Genomic DNA, 16,901 nt, shown 5'->3' on the forward strand with positions numbered 1-16,901 from the left:
CATTGGTCATTTCTTCAGATTTCCTAGCCTGTACATTAGTGGGCTGTGTCCAGCCCACAATCCTGGAATGATGTGGTGGAACATTCTTCAGTGATGACTTTAAAAAAAAAAAAAAAAAAGGCTGTATTTCCTCAAGTTTCACAAATTCCTTTACAAGTCATCAAGAACATATTAAGCACCTACTCTTTCATAAGAAAAAAAAATTAACTCCTTGGCTTTTTTTTGTTTATTTTCCTGTAGGAAGCTTATTTGTTTATCATACAGACTATAGAATCATCTGGAAATGAAAACAAAAGATTATATATGTAGACATAATATTTTACTATTTTTTCAAAGGGTTTTTAAAATTTCTCTATCTTCAGAGATGAGGTGTAAACCAAACCATTCTTTGTTAAGCATCGCTTCTTAGAATGCTGGTAAGTAGTTGCCACTGAATCCTTCATTAATAATCCCTTCCTTTTCCAGAAGGACTTGCCAACACCCATAAAGTATTCACTGGGAGAATTAAAGTCATATAAAAATAATTGGTGTTTGCTTCCTTCAAGGCATACATTGAAATACATTGCTCTGTTTCTCTGTTCCTTGGCTGCCTCCTATGTTTAGTAACACTAAGTCAGCAGACTTCCTCCTTTAAGGTTCATCCGCTGGCCATTTCATTTTCCCATGAGAAAGCAAACCTACCACTGTTGTACCTTTTTATCTTAATGTTTCTTCCATTGATGTCATAATAGCACGCAGGCTTGCATTTATCAGTAGTAAGGGCACTGCTGGTAAGTAGAAATAAAGAATGTGATTATACACCGCCACCACCACCATCATCATCAGAGCCCTTTTGAAATTCCTGTGGAGATCTCAGAAGAGTGGTTTTCTGTGATAGCAGAATATCAGTGACTTCCTCTTGAAAAGACTGAGTTATTTTCAATGCCTTGTTGACAACTTCACTGTTGGCCACTGGGTCTAGCTGTAAACATCCCACTGCTGGTCTGCTTGCCCCATCCTCAACTTTTGTTTGAGCAATTTTTAGAAAATCATATATAAATTTGTGGTGTCCTCATGACTTGCAGTTTCATATGTAATTGGCTGAAACTGCGATGAGGGGGTTAGTACTAAAAATTATAGCTCACATTTATTGGGGGGCTTATTCTGTGCCAGGTGTTGTGATAAAACCCATTATAAGCATTCACTTAACCCTCATCTCTTGGAAAGTAGATGATGTATTTTCTGCATTTTAGAGGAAAAGAAAACATGGCCCAGACTCCCGTGACTTTGTTCCAGGCCATATGTGCCATGCCCTCTTTTTGAATGTCCCTTTTCATGATTAGTGGTCTAGTTTGTCATCCAGTGTGTCCTTTTCTGCAAAATATAACATCGTTTCCTGGCTGTGCTACCCACACAGCACTAGGTAAAGTTGCCTTGGAAGGATCCTAAGTGTTCACTGCGTTTCCTCGTTGGATGGGAAAGACACTGGCGCAGCGCTGGCTCTCCAGAGCCCTCGTGTCTTCTCTTTCCCCTCACCCTGTTTGTAAGCCAGTGACCCGGCTGAACTCTCGGTTTCATAATCACCACCTAGACTCTGTCGTTATTAAAAACAACACAATTTGGTCAAGATTATGGCTTTTAATTGGGTTGTGGAAAGAAACTCAAGTTGAAGAAATGTTGCCAGGATCACAGGGGAATTAATAGCCTCTTGATGCAAGAGGGAAGCTGTGAGGAACACTAGTTCTCTTATTATGTGGTGTCCAGGCAGAGCAGAGTTATGCTCTTACTATTTCATTTCTTTCTTTTTTTCAGAAATTATTATTGCAGAACTATTGGCTTCCTTTCTTCCTCAACTGTAACTATAATGTTTTATTTGTGCGTGTGTGCTTTTGAGCGTTGGTCTCTGAAGAGGGAGTTAGGAGAGGAAAGTATTTGAAATGGAAATGTTTTAAAATTATGTCTCTTTCCAGTTGTACATTGGATTTCCTTAAGATTTAGAAACAAAATGGAAATTAAAAACCACAACTACTTTCTTTTTGAACTAGAAAGCACTGTACTTATCAGCATAGAAAAGATTTAATTGAAAGACAACCGATTTTGCTTTTCATGGCAGAGGGCTCCACCCATTGATTAGCTGGCAAAGAAAAGAAAATGTTAGCTTACTCCTCTTCTTCACCATCTCACAATGACTGGGTAAGACGTTTGTGTTTCTGTTTGGAGGGTCTAATGGCCTTGTAACTGTGTGAAAATGTTGTGATTGGAGACTTTAACAGAATAGTAAGTAGGTTTTTTTTTTGTTTTTTTTATTTTTAAGTTTCCATGTTTATGTTCTTACTGGGTGTGTGTCTTTCCAAGTGCTCCAGGTTAAGAACTAAATGTGTTAGAAAAACAGATGTAACACAAATAAATGGGAGAGTTCTCATTTCCTTCAGTGAACAGAGCTCCAAGTTCCTGAGCAATAATTTTATAGAACCTTCTTGCTGTATCAGAAGTTGTGTTGACCCCAGCTTCTTTTCCCTCACTTCTGTTGTATCAGAACTGATTAACGATCAATAGGGCCAGGCAGCTGTGTACCAACATGTGCTAGAGGTCATAATGCACCGACACAGTGTGGAGATCACTCTTGCCAACAATTAATTGGGGAATTCACTTTATGAAGCCATGTTTACAGACTGACATCTGGAGAAATTCTTAACCTGGATTCATTCCAATCTGTAGGATTTATAGACTGTTCTTGCTCTTTTGTAAATAGGACTCTCTTTCTGCTTGGTACATTCTGTTTACATAATTATCAATGGATGAAAATGACGATATTCCTGAAATTTCTAGTCTTCTCTACCAAATGGACCTAAATTCTAACCAGCAGTCCAGCTAGAATACTTGACATCTATTGTTATTCAAGTTGTGGAAACATCTTAATGCCAGGAGCACCCTGCTCTCTTAAATCCAGACTCCCTGACTGGAGCCCTTATCCCCTGAGGGACGAAATGTTCAGCCTTTATGGGGGTTTTAAAACTTGTTGAGACACATGCTAGACCTCTTAAAATGTATTAGACTCCCTTTCATTCACACAGTTGGTCTTTGCTGTGAGGTGTGAAATGGAAATATTTTCAAACATAGGGTACATGCATAGTCTTGAACATGTTTTAAGTTTTCACCGTGTGTGTGGGGGATCAAAGTTGATTATTAAGTAGCAGACTGAGCTCCGAACATTCCACAGGCTTCACATTGAACACACTCTGCAGTGACCTTCACCTGCCTCTCTATGGCTAACCATGGTTACCTCTGCTGCCGGCAGATGAGCTACTATCAATGTGATCAGCTTGGCTTCTGCAAATACAGGGAGAGAGAAAAGTAGTAGAATGTATTTAAAAGGAATATCGAAAAACAAATATTGCATATTGGAACTGGAAACCCAAGGCTATGTAGAAAGGCCCTTTCTTCTACTGTTCACAGATGGTAAGATTATACCAGGTCAGGAGCAGTACGTCCCTCTCCTCAGTGCACACAGTGAAGGGTAGAATGGAAGTGGACATTTGTCCACCAGTCCCACCTCGATAGTAGCTGCAGCTTCAGATGAAAGCATCCTGATTGTCCATGCTGTGGTAGTCGCACAGGAAGCAAAGGACTGAATTCCCAAGGGCTTTATTTCTAAGCAGTGCTTTGATAAGTCTGTGATTTCATATTCATTAACCATCTCCTATAAATGAGTTATTCTGGAAGGTGTCTGCTCAGTGAGTACCTTTGAAAACCCAATTTCATAGAAATGTTGGCTCTTAGAACTCACCCATATACACAGAATATTCTCTCTCTCTCTCTCTCTCTCTCTCACACACACACACACACACACACACGTGTGCACACACACACACACACACACACACACACACACCATTAGTCAAAAAAAAAATTCCAACAAACATAACTTTACTGATTGTACTGTGCTTTTAAAAAATGTTAAGTCCAGGTAAGGGACAGATGGGGCCCTTTGATCTGAAGTCCTGTTTAGAAGGAGAGAGGTTAAGGAGGATTGGTCAGAGGAAGTGCAACTGCACTTTCTTTTCAGAGCTTTTTGCTTTGTGTCTCTACCATAGTCCTTGGGTAAGTCCTTATCTGTGCTTATCCATAATTCTTCCTAGCTATATCTCTTATTCTGGTTTGCATTTTTCTAACATATGTTTTGTATGGTTTAATGTTTCATCATCTATACCTTCAGTAAGGCATCTCAAATATCTTGCATAGAAGTGTATTAATATATATTGATGATTTATCCTTTCCCTTCCCCTTTTCCTTTTCATCCTGTCTTCCTCTCTCTTCTATCCCCCTCCCTCCTTTCTTTCTTCCATTTTGCCAAAACATTCCTAAATACTCAGCCAAAAGTACCAAATGGATCCTTGATCTTCTATAGCTTATGTTCTCCTAGGGTTAGAAAAAATACACTTGAAATGACTAGAAAAATGAAGAGTAGAGGATTCTATCCTTATCCATGGGGAGTAATTTCTGAGACCCCCTCAGCGGGGTCTGAAACCACAGAGAGCACTGAACTTTATTACTAAGCACTTGCACAGAGTGTAATTTCAGCAGCTTGAGATGTAATAGCAAAAGTACCATTGACTTCTTTTCCTTCTTTACAATTTCACAATGAGAATATTCATTTTCACTGTAGATCTTAATAATCACAGTACATGGTTATTTTCTTTTCTTATTAAGTCAAGAGTTTTTACCTTTTTACTTTAAGGAAGTACTTCATAGCTTCTCTTTTTCATATCCAATCTGCTGCCATCACTACTCTTGAACTTTGGGCAATAAAATAAGTGGTATTTGTACACAAACACTGCAATACTGCCAGTTGATCTGATGACCAAGATGGCTGCTGAGTTACCAATGAGTAGGTGGCATACATAGCATGAATATGCTGGAACAGGGGATGAGTCACATCTTGGATTAGATCAGGGTAGCATGAGATTTTTATCATGTACAATTTAAAACATATGAATTGTTTATTTCTGAAATTTTCCATTAAATATTTTTGGACTGCAGTAGACCTGGGATAACTGAAATAATATAAAATGGAATATTGGCTAAAGGAGGGACCATTTTACCTGTATGCATATGCATATGTATGAATAACACACACACACACACAGAATAAAACTTTCCAAATGAATATATTTACGGAAAATCTCTGAGGAAAGTTCTTCACGTTTAAGAGTGTGATATTCTTCACAGAGCGCCCATTCTCTGCACTTCACATAAACTATAAAGCTTTGAAATGAATTCTGATGTTAAATTCAAAAAACATGTTAATGTGTAAGTCAGCTTTATGTTGCTGTGACCAAAATATCCAACAAGACCATCTTAGAAGAGGAAAGATATATTTTGGGCTCATAGTTTCAGAGGTTTAGTTCTTGATTGGCTGATTCTATCACTTTGGGCTTGAACGAGGCAGAACTTTATGGTAGAAAGGGAGTGGCAGAGGTAAGCTGCTCACCTAGTGGCAACCAGGCAGCAGGGAGAGGGCAAGGGACCACAGAGAAGAGGAGTCATCAACCATGCCCCATCTGCCAACAGTTATTACCCAGACAGTCCTTTCAAACTAGGTTACAGCTTTCACAATTCCATCATTTCACCTCTAAACATTCCTGCATTAACACTGGAGGAGGATACCTCATCTCCAAGCCATAATATCTATCAAGTAAATTTTGATTAAAAGAAGAATGTCACTGGTGTGTGTTTTTGAGGTTTCGGCTGTTTTTAATTCTTAGTATCAATTCAGACCATGAAGACAGAAGATTGTTTGGTTGGCAAGTTTGTGGTCATTTGTGATTCTCTAAAAGTATCTCCTTGTCTGATTCCTCTTAAAAATATGAGTGTTTTCTCCTCCCTAAAGGAGTGCAATACTCTCGCCCATACAGCTGGTTGATTGTGAAGTCACTGTTGCAAGAAAACAAATGAGCAGTCTTTAAATCACCCAGATAAAGCTCCCAGCCCTCTGGACTTTCTGTATTGTTGAAAGGAAGCACTAGTTAAGATAGCCAAATTGCAAGCAAATCCATTAAGATCTTCCAGGAGAAAAAAAAGTGATCCTGAGAAAGTTCTAGCGGCATCAGCTACCCTCTCTGAGCCTCTGTCTTGATATCTACTAAATGCAGGTTCTTTGATTCCACAGAAGTGGTTCAGCAATGCATCTATGCCAAGAAAATTAATAGAAGGTAGAGGGTGAAAAGGTATATTATGTGCTGAGCACAGTGAATGCTCACAATTGGTCTCATCATGACCCCCCTTTTTACCCAAGGGGCAACTGATTACACGCCTCACAGATCCTACAGCTAGATCCAGACAGTACTCTGCTGTGTGAGCTTGAAGTATGCTTTGCCTCCATCCCCTTCAGCAACCTCTCTGTTCATTGCCTGCTTGGTTTCACTTTTGACAGAAGATAAGAGAGACACTTGGAGATCATCCTAAGATATTGAAAACCTTAATAATTTGAAAAGGAACTTCCCTTAAAATTTATTTCTTCAGTCTAATCATAAGAAAAAAAATCAGACAAACTCCATCAGAAGGGCATCCTGTAATATCTCTGACTAATACTCCTCAAAACCATCAAGGCCATCAAAAACAAAGTCTGAGAAACTATCCCCAAACTAAGGGAGCCAAAGAATAGGACAACTCATGCCATGCTACTCTGGAAAGCATCCTGAAACAGAAAAAGGACTTTAGATAGAACTGAAGAAAATCTGAATAAACTGTGGACTTTAATAATAATGTGTCAATAGTAGCTCATTAACATAATGTATGTACTATACTAATGAAAGAGGCTAATAATAGGGAAGCTGCAGAGGACGTATGTACTCAACCTACTAAATTTTTCTGTACCGCTAAAATTGTTACAAAAAGTAAATTTGCCCAAACAAACAAAAAAATTCCATTTGTTGAAGTGGGTAAACAATAATATTTCAAAACTTATTATAGTAATACTGTAAGATATTCTGGTAGTAGTAGTATTATAAGACAAGACACCTGGCACTGTTAAGTGCCTCATGGAACCCTTAGAATTAGGATATGCAGAGCAGCTTTCCATAGATCAGGAATGGCAAACTGCTTAGGCCTTTGGGCCCACCACTTGTTTGGGTAAATAAAGTTTTATTGGAACACAGCCAATGCTCAATCACATTTCCACATTGACTATGACTGCTTTTGGACAACTGGGGCAAAACTGAGTTAAAACTGGGTTGTGGCACCAGAAATGGGATGACACAAACACTAAAAAATTTTTACTCTCTGACCAACTGCTGGTTTAGCTGAGTGACAGAGAAGGGGGTGAAATAGTTTAGTTGGGCCCCAGGATTCCCCTGGATTAGAATCAAATATTAGAGGCAGATAAAGTAGCAGGAGAGATACAGGTTACGGCTTGAGTGAGGTAGAGCAGCCACCTCCTGAGATGGCCGTGTGTGTAAGGTTTACAGGCAACCTCTTCTCTGCTGCAGAACTGTGGCTTAGCCCCAGGGTCTGTCAGTCTCTGTGAACCCTACCTTTCCAGAACCCCACCCTAAGAACTTTATCTTGGCCTGTTTATCCTACTCTTGGTATTCCTGACTTGGCCTGACAATAAATAGTTAGAATTTAGTGTGTATTTCAGTGTGCCAGGCACTATATGCATTCATCTCTTTCTTCCTTGTGAAGTGGGCTGCCAAAGTCTTATAGATAAGGAGAGTGAGGCTGATTTCATTGAAATAGTGTGTTCAGGAGGGTCACTTAGCTAGTAAATGCTGAGTGGTGGTTTGAATCCAGGCTTCAAAGCAAAACCTTAAACTGCCTGCACCATCCCCACCTTCAGTGTAAGAGCTGGCTCACACTGGCTAATGTGAACTAATTCCTGGATTTCTAGGGGTGTTGTGAGTTGTGAAAGGCAGTCATTATTAAAAATTTGATTGTCTAAACTTATAACCAAATAAATTACATTAAAAGCAAAGATAATACCCACTCAAAGCTCTTACCTCATAATTATTTTACTGTTTCACCAGTATGTATGTACTTGAGGTTATTTATGAGTGGAATCTGGTGATAATACTAAATAGTACTATACTACTGCATAACTCTGCCAAGCTCCATATTTGTTGATATCATGTTGGTTGCTTGAAACTGGCCATATGGGAGTATTTGTACCACAGAAATGGGCAAACACTATAGATTAGGGTTTTGCTTGTTTTTTTCCTGGAAGTTTCCACCTGCTACACACTTACCAGCATGACACTGCTTACCTTGCATTCTGACTGATCTTGGTATTCTAGATGACAGCCACATTTATTTCTGCCTGACCTCCTATCTTAACCTTTAAACTCCGTACTCTTACAGTTAAATCTACAGCGGCAACCTGCAGAGAGGCCTGAGCTCTTCTTGTTGTTTTTTGTTTTTCTTTTTCTGACAATGGATAGAAATTCCTCAGTGTGATTCTCTTGCTGATAAAATATGTTCCACTTGGTGAGGAGGAAGTCCAGCCATTCCATAATTTGCTTTTGAATGTAAGGCTTTCAGGTTTGAGGACAACTTAGAATCCCCCCACCCCTGCAAATTCTAGAGTTGTATTATCTTTATAAATTTATGGGGAACTCCTTTTAAGTTAAATTTTCTACTTAAATAATCATCTGACTAGATGAGGATTTCTCTATGTATTAATCAAAGTCCAAAAAACAGATTTTTATAACAAGGTGTCATTAACACAAATGATCATGTATATAATTTGATTGTTAAAAATTCAGAATCACCGGCAGCTTGGAAAAGTACCTTGGAGATATCTTTTTTAATATCACTGGTGTAGTTTGCAGTTTATAAACAACTGTGTTCCAGTTGCTTCCATGCTGATCATTCACAATTCATAAAACCACATGTTTTAAAATTTCACATGCAGGGATTAGGTTTCCAGATTAATTCAGAAAAGTTTTTAAAGTAATAACTTAATTATAGTAATATAGTAGTATAATAAAACTACCACTTATAACAGTATTCCCTGGTGACAGTGCATCTGTACGTCTGACTCGGGATGCCAGACCTTTCATGATGATCCACTTTGTTAAAGAGCTCTTAAGTAGAGGTGGGTCTCCTACGGTGGTGATTGGAACCAGAGAGATGTGAGCAGTGGGGACATGAGGTTAAGGGAGTAATTCTATAAATGATCCCCACACACTTCCTTTTTTAAAAAGCAATTTACCTGCAGCCCTGCCTGGCTTCAGTGGACAGGATATGTCACACTCCTCATCCAACTACCTGTTACCTGCAGGAGAACTGCAGGCCCAAAATGCTGACAAAAAGAACATGTTAACTTTCAGGGGGGTCTTTTGTGCTCCTTACACAGACCAGATCCCAGAAGTCAGAGAGATAAGGATAATTCCCTCAACCATAAAATCTGTAAGATCAGGTTCCAGTTAGAACAGGTCAACATGGGCCAAAGTGACCTAGAGTTGTCATGGCAGTGGGGATTTGAATGTCTGATGTCAGTCAGAAGTCAAGATCTGAACCTGGGCAGGACTCTCTGGAAAATTCCCTGGGACCCAAGTAAAACTGGAGGGCAGGAGAAGTGTGCCATCCCTCTCTCTGAAATGACTCACTTTCTCCCTGGAGAGTGTTCCCTTTCCCTTTCCTACCCCTTTTAATAAACTCATGTCTGTTACTGTAAGCAATATGTCTGAAATATTTTGGCCTGATTGCAAGAATAGGGGTTTGGAGGAGGGGGTCTCCACATTGCCTCAGCTTCATGGAAGGCCCCAGCTCTGTAACAGTTGCAGCACTGTGAAGGAGGAGCCTGGGCATCCTGTGGTAGTAGGGACAGTGAGACTGCTGTGGATACGGTGGCAGCTGCAGAGCTGGATATTTGAGTAGAGATGTGAATAAATTGTGAGGAGACCCTCTTGTTGCCCAAAGGAGTTTACTAGCCATTTGAACCTTAGATAATTAAAAGTTTGATATATCATTATTTTTAAATCCCAGGTACACATATCATATTAATGAAAGTAGACCATGTCTTATAATTAAGTGCTACTTAACCAAAGAATGGCATCTGACTGCAAACATTTTGTTACCTGGAGTTGAGAGTATTTAGAAACATTTTTAGCAATTGACAAGGGACTTTTACAACTATCGAATCGAATACTAAAAGATGAAGGCTGATAGGTTATTCATTTCCTTTTTCTAGTAATTCCTTTGATTCATTATTAACTATATTTTACAGAAGTACTGGTTTTGATAGATAGGAAACTTGCAAAGTGGGTCCTTTTGAGATGTACTGTTATAGTACAGAGAACCAAGCTACGGGACTGTATAGATTTACTGTGTGACCTTTGGCAAATGACATTATCTCTCAGTTTCATTTAATATATTGAGACTTTCAAGCAGGGCTGATGGTCTGCAATTCAAGTCAGAGATGCAAGAAATGTCAAAATTCTCTTTTCTTTAACAAGAGTGTGAAAAATTCAGTCTTGATTATTAGTGCCCACCTCTGCACCCCATCCCTGTCCAGGGAGCCTTATATGTGGGGCTCAGGAGGTGAGGATGCAGTAGCTACCGACAGTCTATTTGCCAAAACCCTTGGTAGTCTTCAACTCAGGGCTTTCTGTGGCTGAGTTGGGGCTCCTGGTGCTCAGCCTCCCAGTGTCCCATGACTCCATCCTCCAGGACTTGTTACCTTGGGGCACTGGGCTGCTGCCTCTGGACTATCTGAGATCCCAGACACCTCTCACCCTCTGAGCTTTGCCCCTTCTACCCCCACCGGATGATAACAGTTCCGTCTCTTCAGTGAGCCCAGGATGCAGAAAACCATGGCTAGAAAGGAAAAAAAAAACAGATGACTTGATGGGGTTACCTCCCAGTAAGCCCATTGTAAAGCTGAAAATATCATCAGTGGAAAATGCACTTAATCTGTCCAACCTGCCTAATCTCACCGCTGAGCAACATGTGCACTAGAGCAGGTCCATGGTTTCCCCTCACGACTGTGGGGCTGACTGGGAGCAGCAGCTCACTGCTACTGCCCCACACGAGGCAGGGGATCAGCCTGTATATAGCACCAGCCTGGGAAAAGGTTCAAATTCAAAATTTCAAATACAGACTCCACTAAATGTGCATTACTGTTGCACCATCATAAAGTTGAATCATCACAAGTTGGGACCATCTGTATTTCCAGGCTAATTTTTATTCAGCCCCATTCTAAACTTCCCTGAGGCAAGAACGCACAATGGGGCCAGGGAAAATTCAGGGGAAGAGATGATCCGGGAGGGACAACACAAGAAAAGCAAATTCCTATCGATCTATTTAGTTATGAAATGAGGGCAGAGAGTCTGTTCTGGCAGAACTGTTTGAGGATCGATTGAATTAACATTGCAGATGCACAGCCGAGTGTCCAGCACACAGTAGGTTCACAGGATATGAGCCCCTTGCCCTTCTGGAGGCCCTTGCCTTATTTCCAGGTCATGAAGTTCCCAGTTCCTGCTGGTGCCTGCCTGTTGGCTCCTGTGTGTCACACACCATTTGTGTTCTGATGATCCCATCCAGCTGTGGGTTTTCTTCCCCTTTTCCTTTTATAGGGTGGGCTCCAAGCCAGGGGCACTTCATCTGGCATCCGTGGGACCCAGGCTGTGCTTCCACAGATGGCTTCAGAGGGTCTCCATTAGTTTGGAAGTTTTGTTTTATTTCTATTATTTTATTGCTTAATCTTAAGTTTTTAGCATATATGTATATATTTATTTTAGCATATATGTGTATGTATATATATATGTGTGTGTGTGTGTGTGTGTGTGTTTTCTTTTTTTCTAGCAAAAACTCATTGGATATATTCATCTCTCCTGTTTAACAGATTTGAATCCATGACATGTGGGGTGGGGCCTGAAATTCTGCATTTCTAACCAGCTCCCAGGTGATCCTTCTGCTGCAGGTGTGATGATCTCACACTAGCAAGGCAAAGAGACCTTCTGACTTTCTGAATTTGCTTTCTAATGCCTTTTAGCTAACACTGAGCCTGCATTTTCTGTTTGCAAGGTATTTGGTCATCAGGAACAGTTACACTACTCTGAAGTCTTTATAATTATAAATATTTCCATACCACAGTAACTTGATCTCCCAATGTCTTGACCTCTGCATGCACATCATCCCAGTTAACCATGGGTGAAAGCGTTAGTATTTACAACCAGGGGTTGCTGCCATCCTGTTTAGCACCAACTGTGGAGCCAGTTTGTTCTTGCAGATGAGTGGTCAATCTAACTTCCAAATTTAATCTTGAAGACCTGGTTTTAAGAATTTTTTAGAATATTTTCTTTTTTAACAAGAAAGCAGGGCCTAAGGCAAGGATTAAAGTGGTGGCAATTTATTTGTAAAGCACAAGGGAAAGTGAACAAGGAAATATATGAAGTTATGCCAAGTGGTGCAGGCTCACAGATGACCACCTCTCCCAGAGAGCCAGGAAGAGATTGAGCAGGTGCACCCACTCAGCACACAGCACCTTCCTGGAGATCTGCAAAGACAGGTCCTGGTGAGAGAGGCAGGAGAGAATTTCTTTGCCCAACAACCTCCTTTCTCCCATTTCCCATTGACCAGGAGGGCAGAGCCCACACTCCATTGTTCCTGCCGTGCTAGAAATGACAGGCATTCTGGGCCCATGGGTAGGCGATCCAGCTGCCTGGGCATCCAATGAAAGGGGGTCTCATTGCTAGGGCAGTGACTGGTCAGCCCCTGCAGTGGGCATTGACTGAAGTGGGATGTGCTAAAGGAATCTGAGGAGGTGCAACAGTTGGGTTCCAATACAGCACCTGCAGGGTAGAGCAGCACCTGGGCAGGGCACCTTGTCATTGCTCTGTGCTCAGGATGTAGAGAAGAGGAATTTAAATTAGTTGTTGACTGTCTACAGCAACTGACTTTCCTTTTGTGCCACGTGAAAAAGAACTAGGAGGTGCTCTTTAAGTCTTCATACTTTTGATTTGCCCCCATGTTGAGTCAGCTGACGTCAGAGGTGGGCATTGCTAACCGCTCTGTGCTCTCCTTCCCACCTGTTGGCTGTGGATGCCTCGTCCTCACTCCTGAAGTTTACTAGTGTGTGAAGCTAGCTGCGTGACAATGGCATTCCTGGCCTCCCTCTCTCCCTGCCTGCCTCCCTCGTCTCTAGGATAGAGAAGTGACTTGATCTGATTGGTGAGTCTGGAATGAGAAACCAGGCCCTCCTTCTGCCTTTTTCCTTGGGATTAGGGCTCTGTTCAGCAGGAAGCACATCCCTTCTTTCCTCTCCTCCCTGTTAATATTACAGGTGCCCCCAGCCCTTTCTCCCAATCTCACTCCCTTTCCTTTTCTCTCAGTTGGCTGAGTGTAAAGCAGAAGAAGAAAGGGGCTGTTTCTTGGTCTTCGCTAAAAGTCTCAGCACCACAGAACTATGTGACCTTGGCAGAATAATGATATCTGTGCCATGTATAGCATATAGGAATTAAATGAGATAACATAGGTAGCGTCTTGAGCACTTGGTGCTTAATAATGATAACTCTTGTGCCTTGACTACAGACTTTCCATTGGAAAGAGATTAAAAAATTACCCTGGTTCTCCTTCCAAGGAGGGCCTTGCCATTTGCAGACAGATCCAGGTGAGTGCTATTGCATTGATGGGTAATTCCAGCGTTTCCTGTTCAGGGACCTGTGGGGCTACCTCTAATTCTCATTTTATGAGCGCGGCAACACCTTTCTCTGCAGCTTCCCTCGGCATCAATGTCTTTTTCAGAGGAGATGTAGAGGGCTGGGTGGCAAGGTGTGTTTTCCTTTAGACCCAGGGTCTTGCCACTTCCCTCTCCTCTGAGTGATGTGGTTTTCCAATCAGTGCTGCTGACACCCTGTCTTTCCTCAGACTGTCATGAGCTTCATAAACTGTCTCAAGCATAAAACCCAACCTGAGTGTCGAGGCTTTGGACTCTGTGTGTGAGAAGCCTCTGAAAAAGAAATCACACTTCATTAACAAGAATGGCTTTGGAGTGAAACGGGTAGGGTGTAGTGTTAGCTCACTTCCAGGAAATGAGGGGGCACGTTAGTCAGATCAAGTTGCAGACGTAGTCAGGAGATTCTCACATGATTCTGAGTTTCCCATACAATATTTTGGTGGATAAAGTCAAATGACTTATATCCAATCTTTCAAAAGCACCATGGTGCCAGCTCATCCTCAACTCACCTTAAAATCAAAATCTCTCATACGCAGTTCACAACTTTGCTGTTGAGTTGTGAAGCGTTGGCGTCTGTGCTGTGAGGTGTTGGGATTCAGGGACAGAGAAGCACCATCATAGTCACTGTCTCCGGATACCTGCAACTTTCCGTGACCCAAGGAGGGTCCTTTCTCTTTGGCCCATGTACTTTGTTTCTTTTATCGTTTCCTATCCTCTGGTATTACAGGAACATCCTGTTGAGAGACCATTATAGTATGGATATCACATATGCTTTAGGTTTTGTTTTCTCTGACTTCAAAAAAAGGATACATTTGAAGACAATGCTGTTGCTACTGTTGCCAAGTCATAATCACTATAACATGTCTTTGGGGGCAGTAACTCATTTCTAGTATTTTCACCAGAGTAACATTGAAGACGATTCTTTTTTGGTCCACTCCTGAAGATTATTGTCACATCATTTATTATCTTTATGCTTGGTGTGTTCCTAAGCTCTGGTCACTGTGTGGGGAGGCAGATTTTCTTACAGAGTGCTTAAAATATTGTTTGTGTTTTTCACCTAGGTGGCTGTACTCCAATTCCAGAATCAGACCTAGAGGAAAGATCAGTAGAACAAGATTCCCCAGAGCTGTTTACCAACCACAAGCACCTTGCTACAGAGACTCCTGTGCCTGGTAAGAGAACAGGTGGCCTTCACAAGTGATAAATCAGGAACAGCCAGCCATACTCTGTTCATCTGGGGCCATAACAAAGAGTATTTTGCAAAAGTAGTCATTTTCTGACTTCTACATCCCTCCCTTTAGCATAGGCATGACTGAATTTAATTTTTGTTTTTGTGTCATGAGTGAGACTTTTACTCTCCCTCTCTCTTTCTTTCTTTTCTTCCAGAAGTTTCAGCCCTCCAAGGAGTTTCAGAATAGTCCAGACAGTTGTATAGCTGAGAGGAAGATGTCTTCTGAAGTCTACCTTGTGTGGACCACATGTCCAGCACAGGGCTGACCCAGGTGTGGTCAGCCCCTTGTGTGGGGCTGGCCCAGGTGCTATGTAAAGCTCAACCCTGGAGAGGATGCTGGCTGTGGGGCTTCTTATTTTTCTAGAAGACTTGGAATACCATGGGCAAGTCACCTGGAAGTCAAGATTTGTATATTCTTGCAGGGAAAGGATGCTGTAGCTCTTGGCCATCTATCTGCCTATAGTCACAGGATATAGTGAGATGACAGTTTGGGAACAGACTTCATAATACAGAGAAAATAATTTGATGTCCCATTTTTTCACAGAGTTCTTATATAGTAAATGTATCAAGTTTAATAAAGCCTCTCATTATCAAACAATGTCTTGGAGTTGATTTATAATCAGAGGGTTCTGGAAGTGATTTCTTTACACTTTTTTGGAAGAAAACTTTTTGAAAGAAATTGTGAAGTTTACTATGCCATGATAAGACTTGAATGTGATTATTTTATACATAAAAGAACCACTACAGGAGAACTGTCATTTGATTGCCGTGTTAGACTACAGGTGGAAGAGGGTAAGTTTTCTATCTAGTATCATATAAAAGTGTTAAAATATTTTTGAAGAACCTGGTACATTAACATCCTCTTTTCACTCCCCTAATGAGAGACACCTTTCAAAAATCCAGGTTCCAAAAGAATTCATATTTTATTACAATTAAAATTAAGTTTTTTTATATGTAAAATTTTAGACTGCCTATTTCAAGTGAGAATTACAATTATAAGACTTATTTAAACAAAAATATGCCAGTTTTAGAATGCCTTTCTGTCAGCACAAAGGAAAAAGTGATTCATGGGTTTATTTGTTTTTGTTTTTGTTTTTGTTTTTGTTTTTTACATGTGAAGTGTTAAAAACCTGCAGAGGATGTATTATTTATATTTCTAGTATCCTTTTTTAGGAGACAGCGGAAGTTGTACTGTTTTTAATTGTGGAACATAAGAGTGGACAGCTAGCTCTGGGTGAATTTCTCCCAGCGTGTGGGGACCCGTGCAGAGATGCCATTGTTCTGTGTATGTCAGTAGCAGCAAAAACACACTTCTGATCACCTTTAGCAGTTCTGTTCAGAAGGTCACAGAAAGGCGTCTTTCTTCTTGCAAATGTGTTTCTCTCTCTTTCTCTCTCTCTCCCTTCAAATATTTGGTTTTTGTACTGTGAGTGTACCATGTACTCATCCCTGTCCTCCTCTCTCTCTTCTTTTCAAGGGCACAGGGTCATGTACATGTGTCCTTCAGTCTCCTCTCTAAATTCAGCTTCTCTTGTCTTTCTGTATTCATGTGCCTTGCCTATTTTTCTCCCTTCATTTATTCCCCCAGTTCTTTCCCTTCTCTTTTTAATGTTCTCTCTTGATTTCCTGTGGTATAAAACTGAAGCATATTGTTTAATGTAAAGGTTACAGTGTGTCTGAGCAGCGATTTCCACCTCTTTCAAATTCTTCCACCATTGTGTTCCATTTTTAAATACAGTCTATGACTTCTCTGTCCTATGAGAGAATGACCACCAACATAAATTCGAAAGGCTTCCTATCTCTTGTTTGGGAGTTTAGGGTGGCTTTGGATGCTACAATTACTTGTTAGCCTGAGAGTTTTTACGTTAAGAAGTATATTTGTAAATATGCAGTAAATGTTTTCATGGAAATCATTATTATCTTAAATCTCTTAACATGATTATTTGACACTTTAGTTTGGATCTTAAATGTTCTCCAAAAGCCCATGTTTAAAGGCTTGGGTACCCAGTCCACGTT

The 16,901-nt window shown here is 40.7% G+C and overlaps 1 protein-coding gene across 1 annotated transcript in view; it reads left to right on the forward strand.

The window, feature by feature from the left end:
- The window catches only part of Bbs9 (Bardet-Biedl syndrome 9), a 441,935-nt gene extending 426,218 nt beyond the window's left edge, over positions 1-15,717 (forward strand). Inside the window, 2 exon segments of the mRNA XM_047562524.1 lie at positions 14,716-14,826; positions 15,041-15,717. Of these exon segments, the coding sequence (XP_047418480.1) occupies positions 14,716-14,826; positions 15,041-15,072 (143 nt within the window). The 3' untranslated portion in view covers positions 15,073-15,717.
- The last annotated feature ends 1,184 nt before the right edge of the window (positions 15,718-16,901 follow it).

This window comes from Sciurus carolinensis, chromosome 8, assembly GCF_902686445.1.
Source record: "Sciurus carolinensis chromosome 8, mSciCar1.2, whole genome shotgun sequence".
NCBI lineage: Eukaryota > Metazoa > Chordata > Mammalia > Rodentia > Sciuridae > Sciurus > Sciurus carolinensis.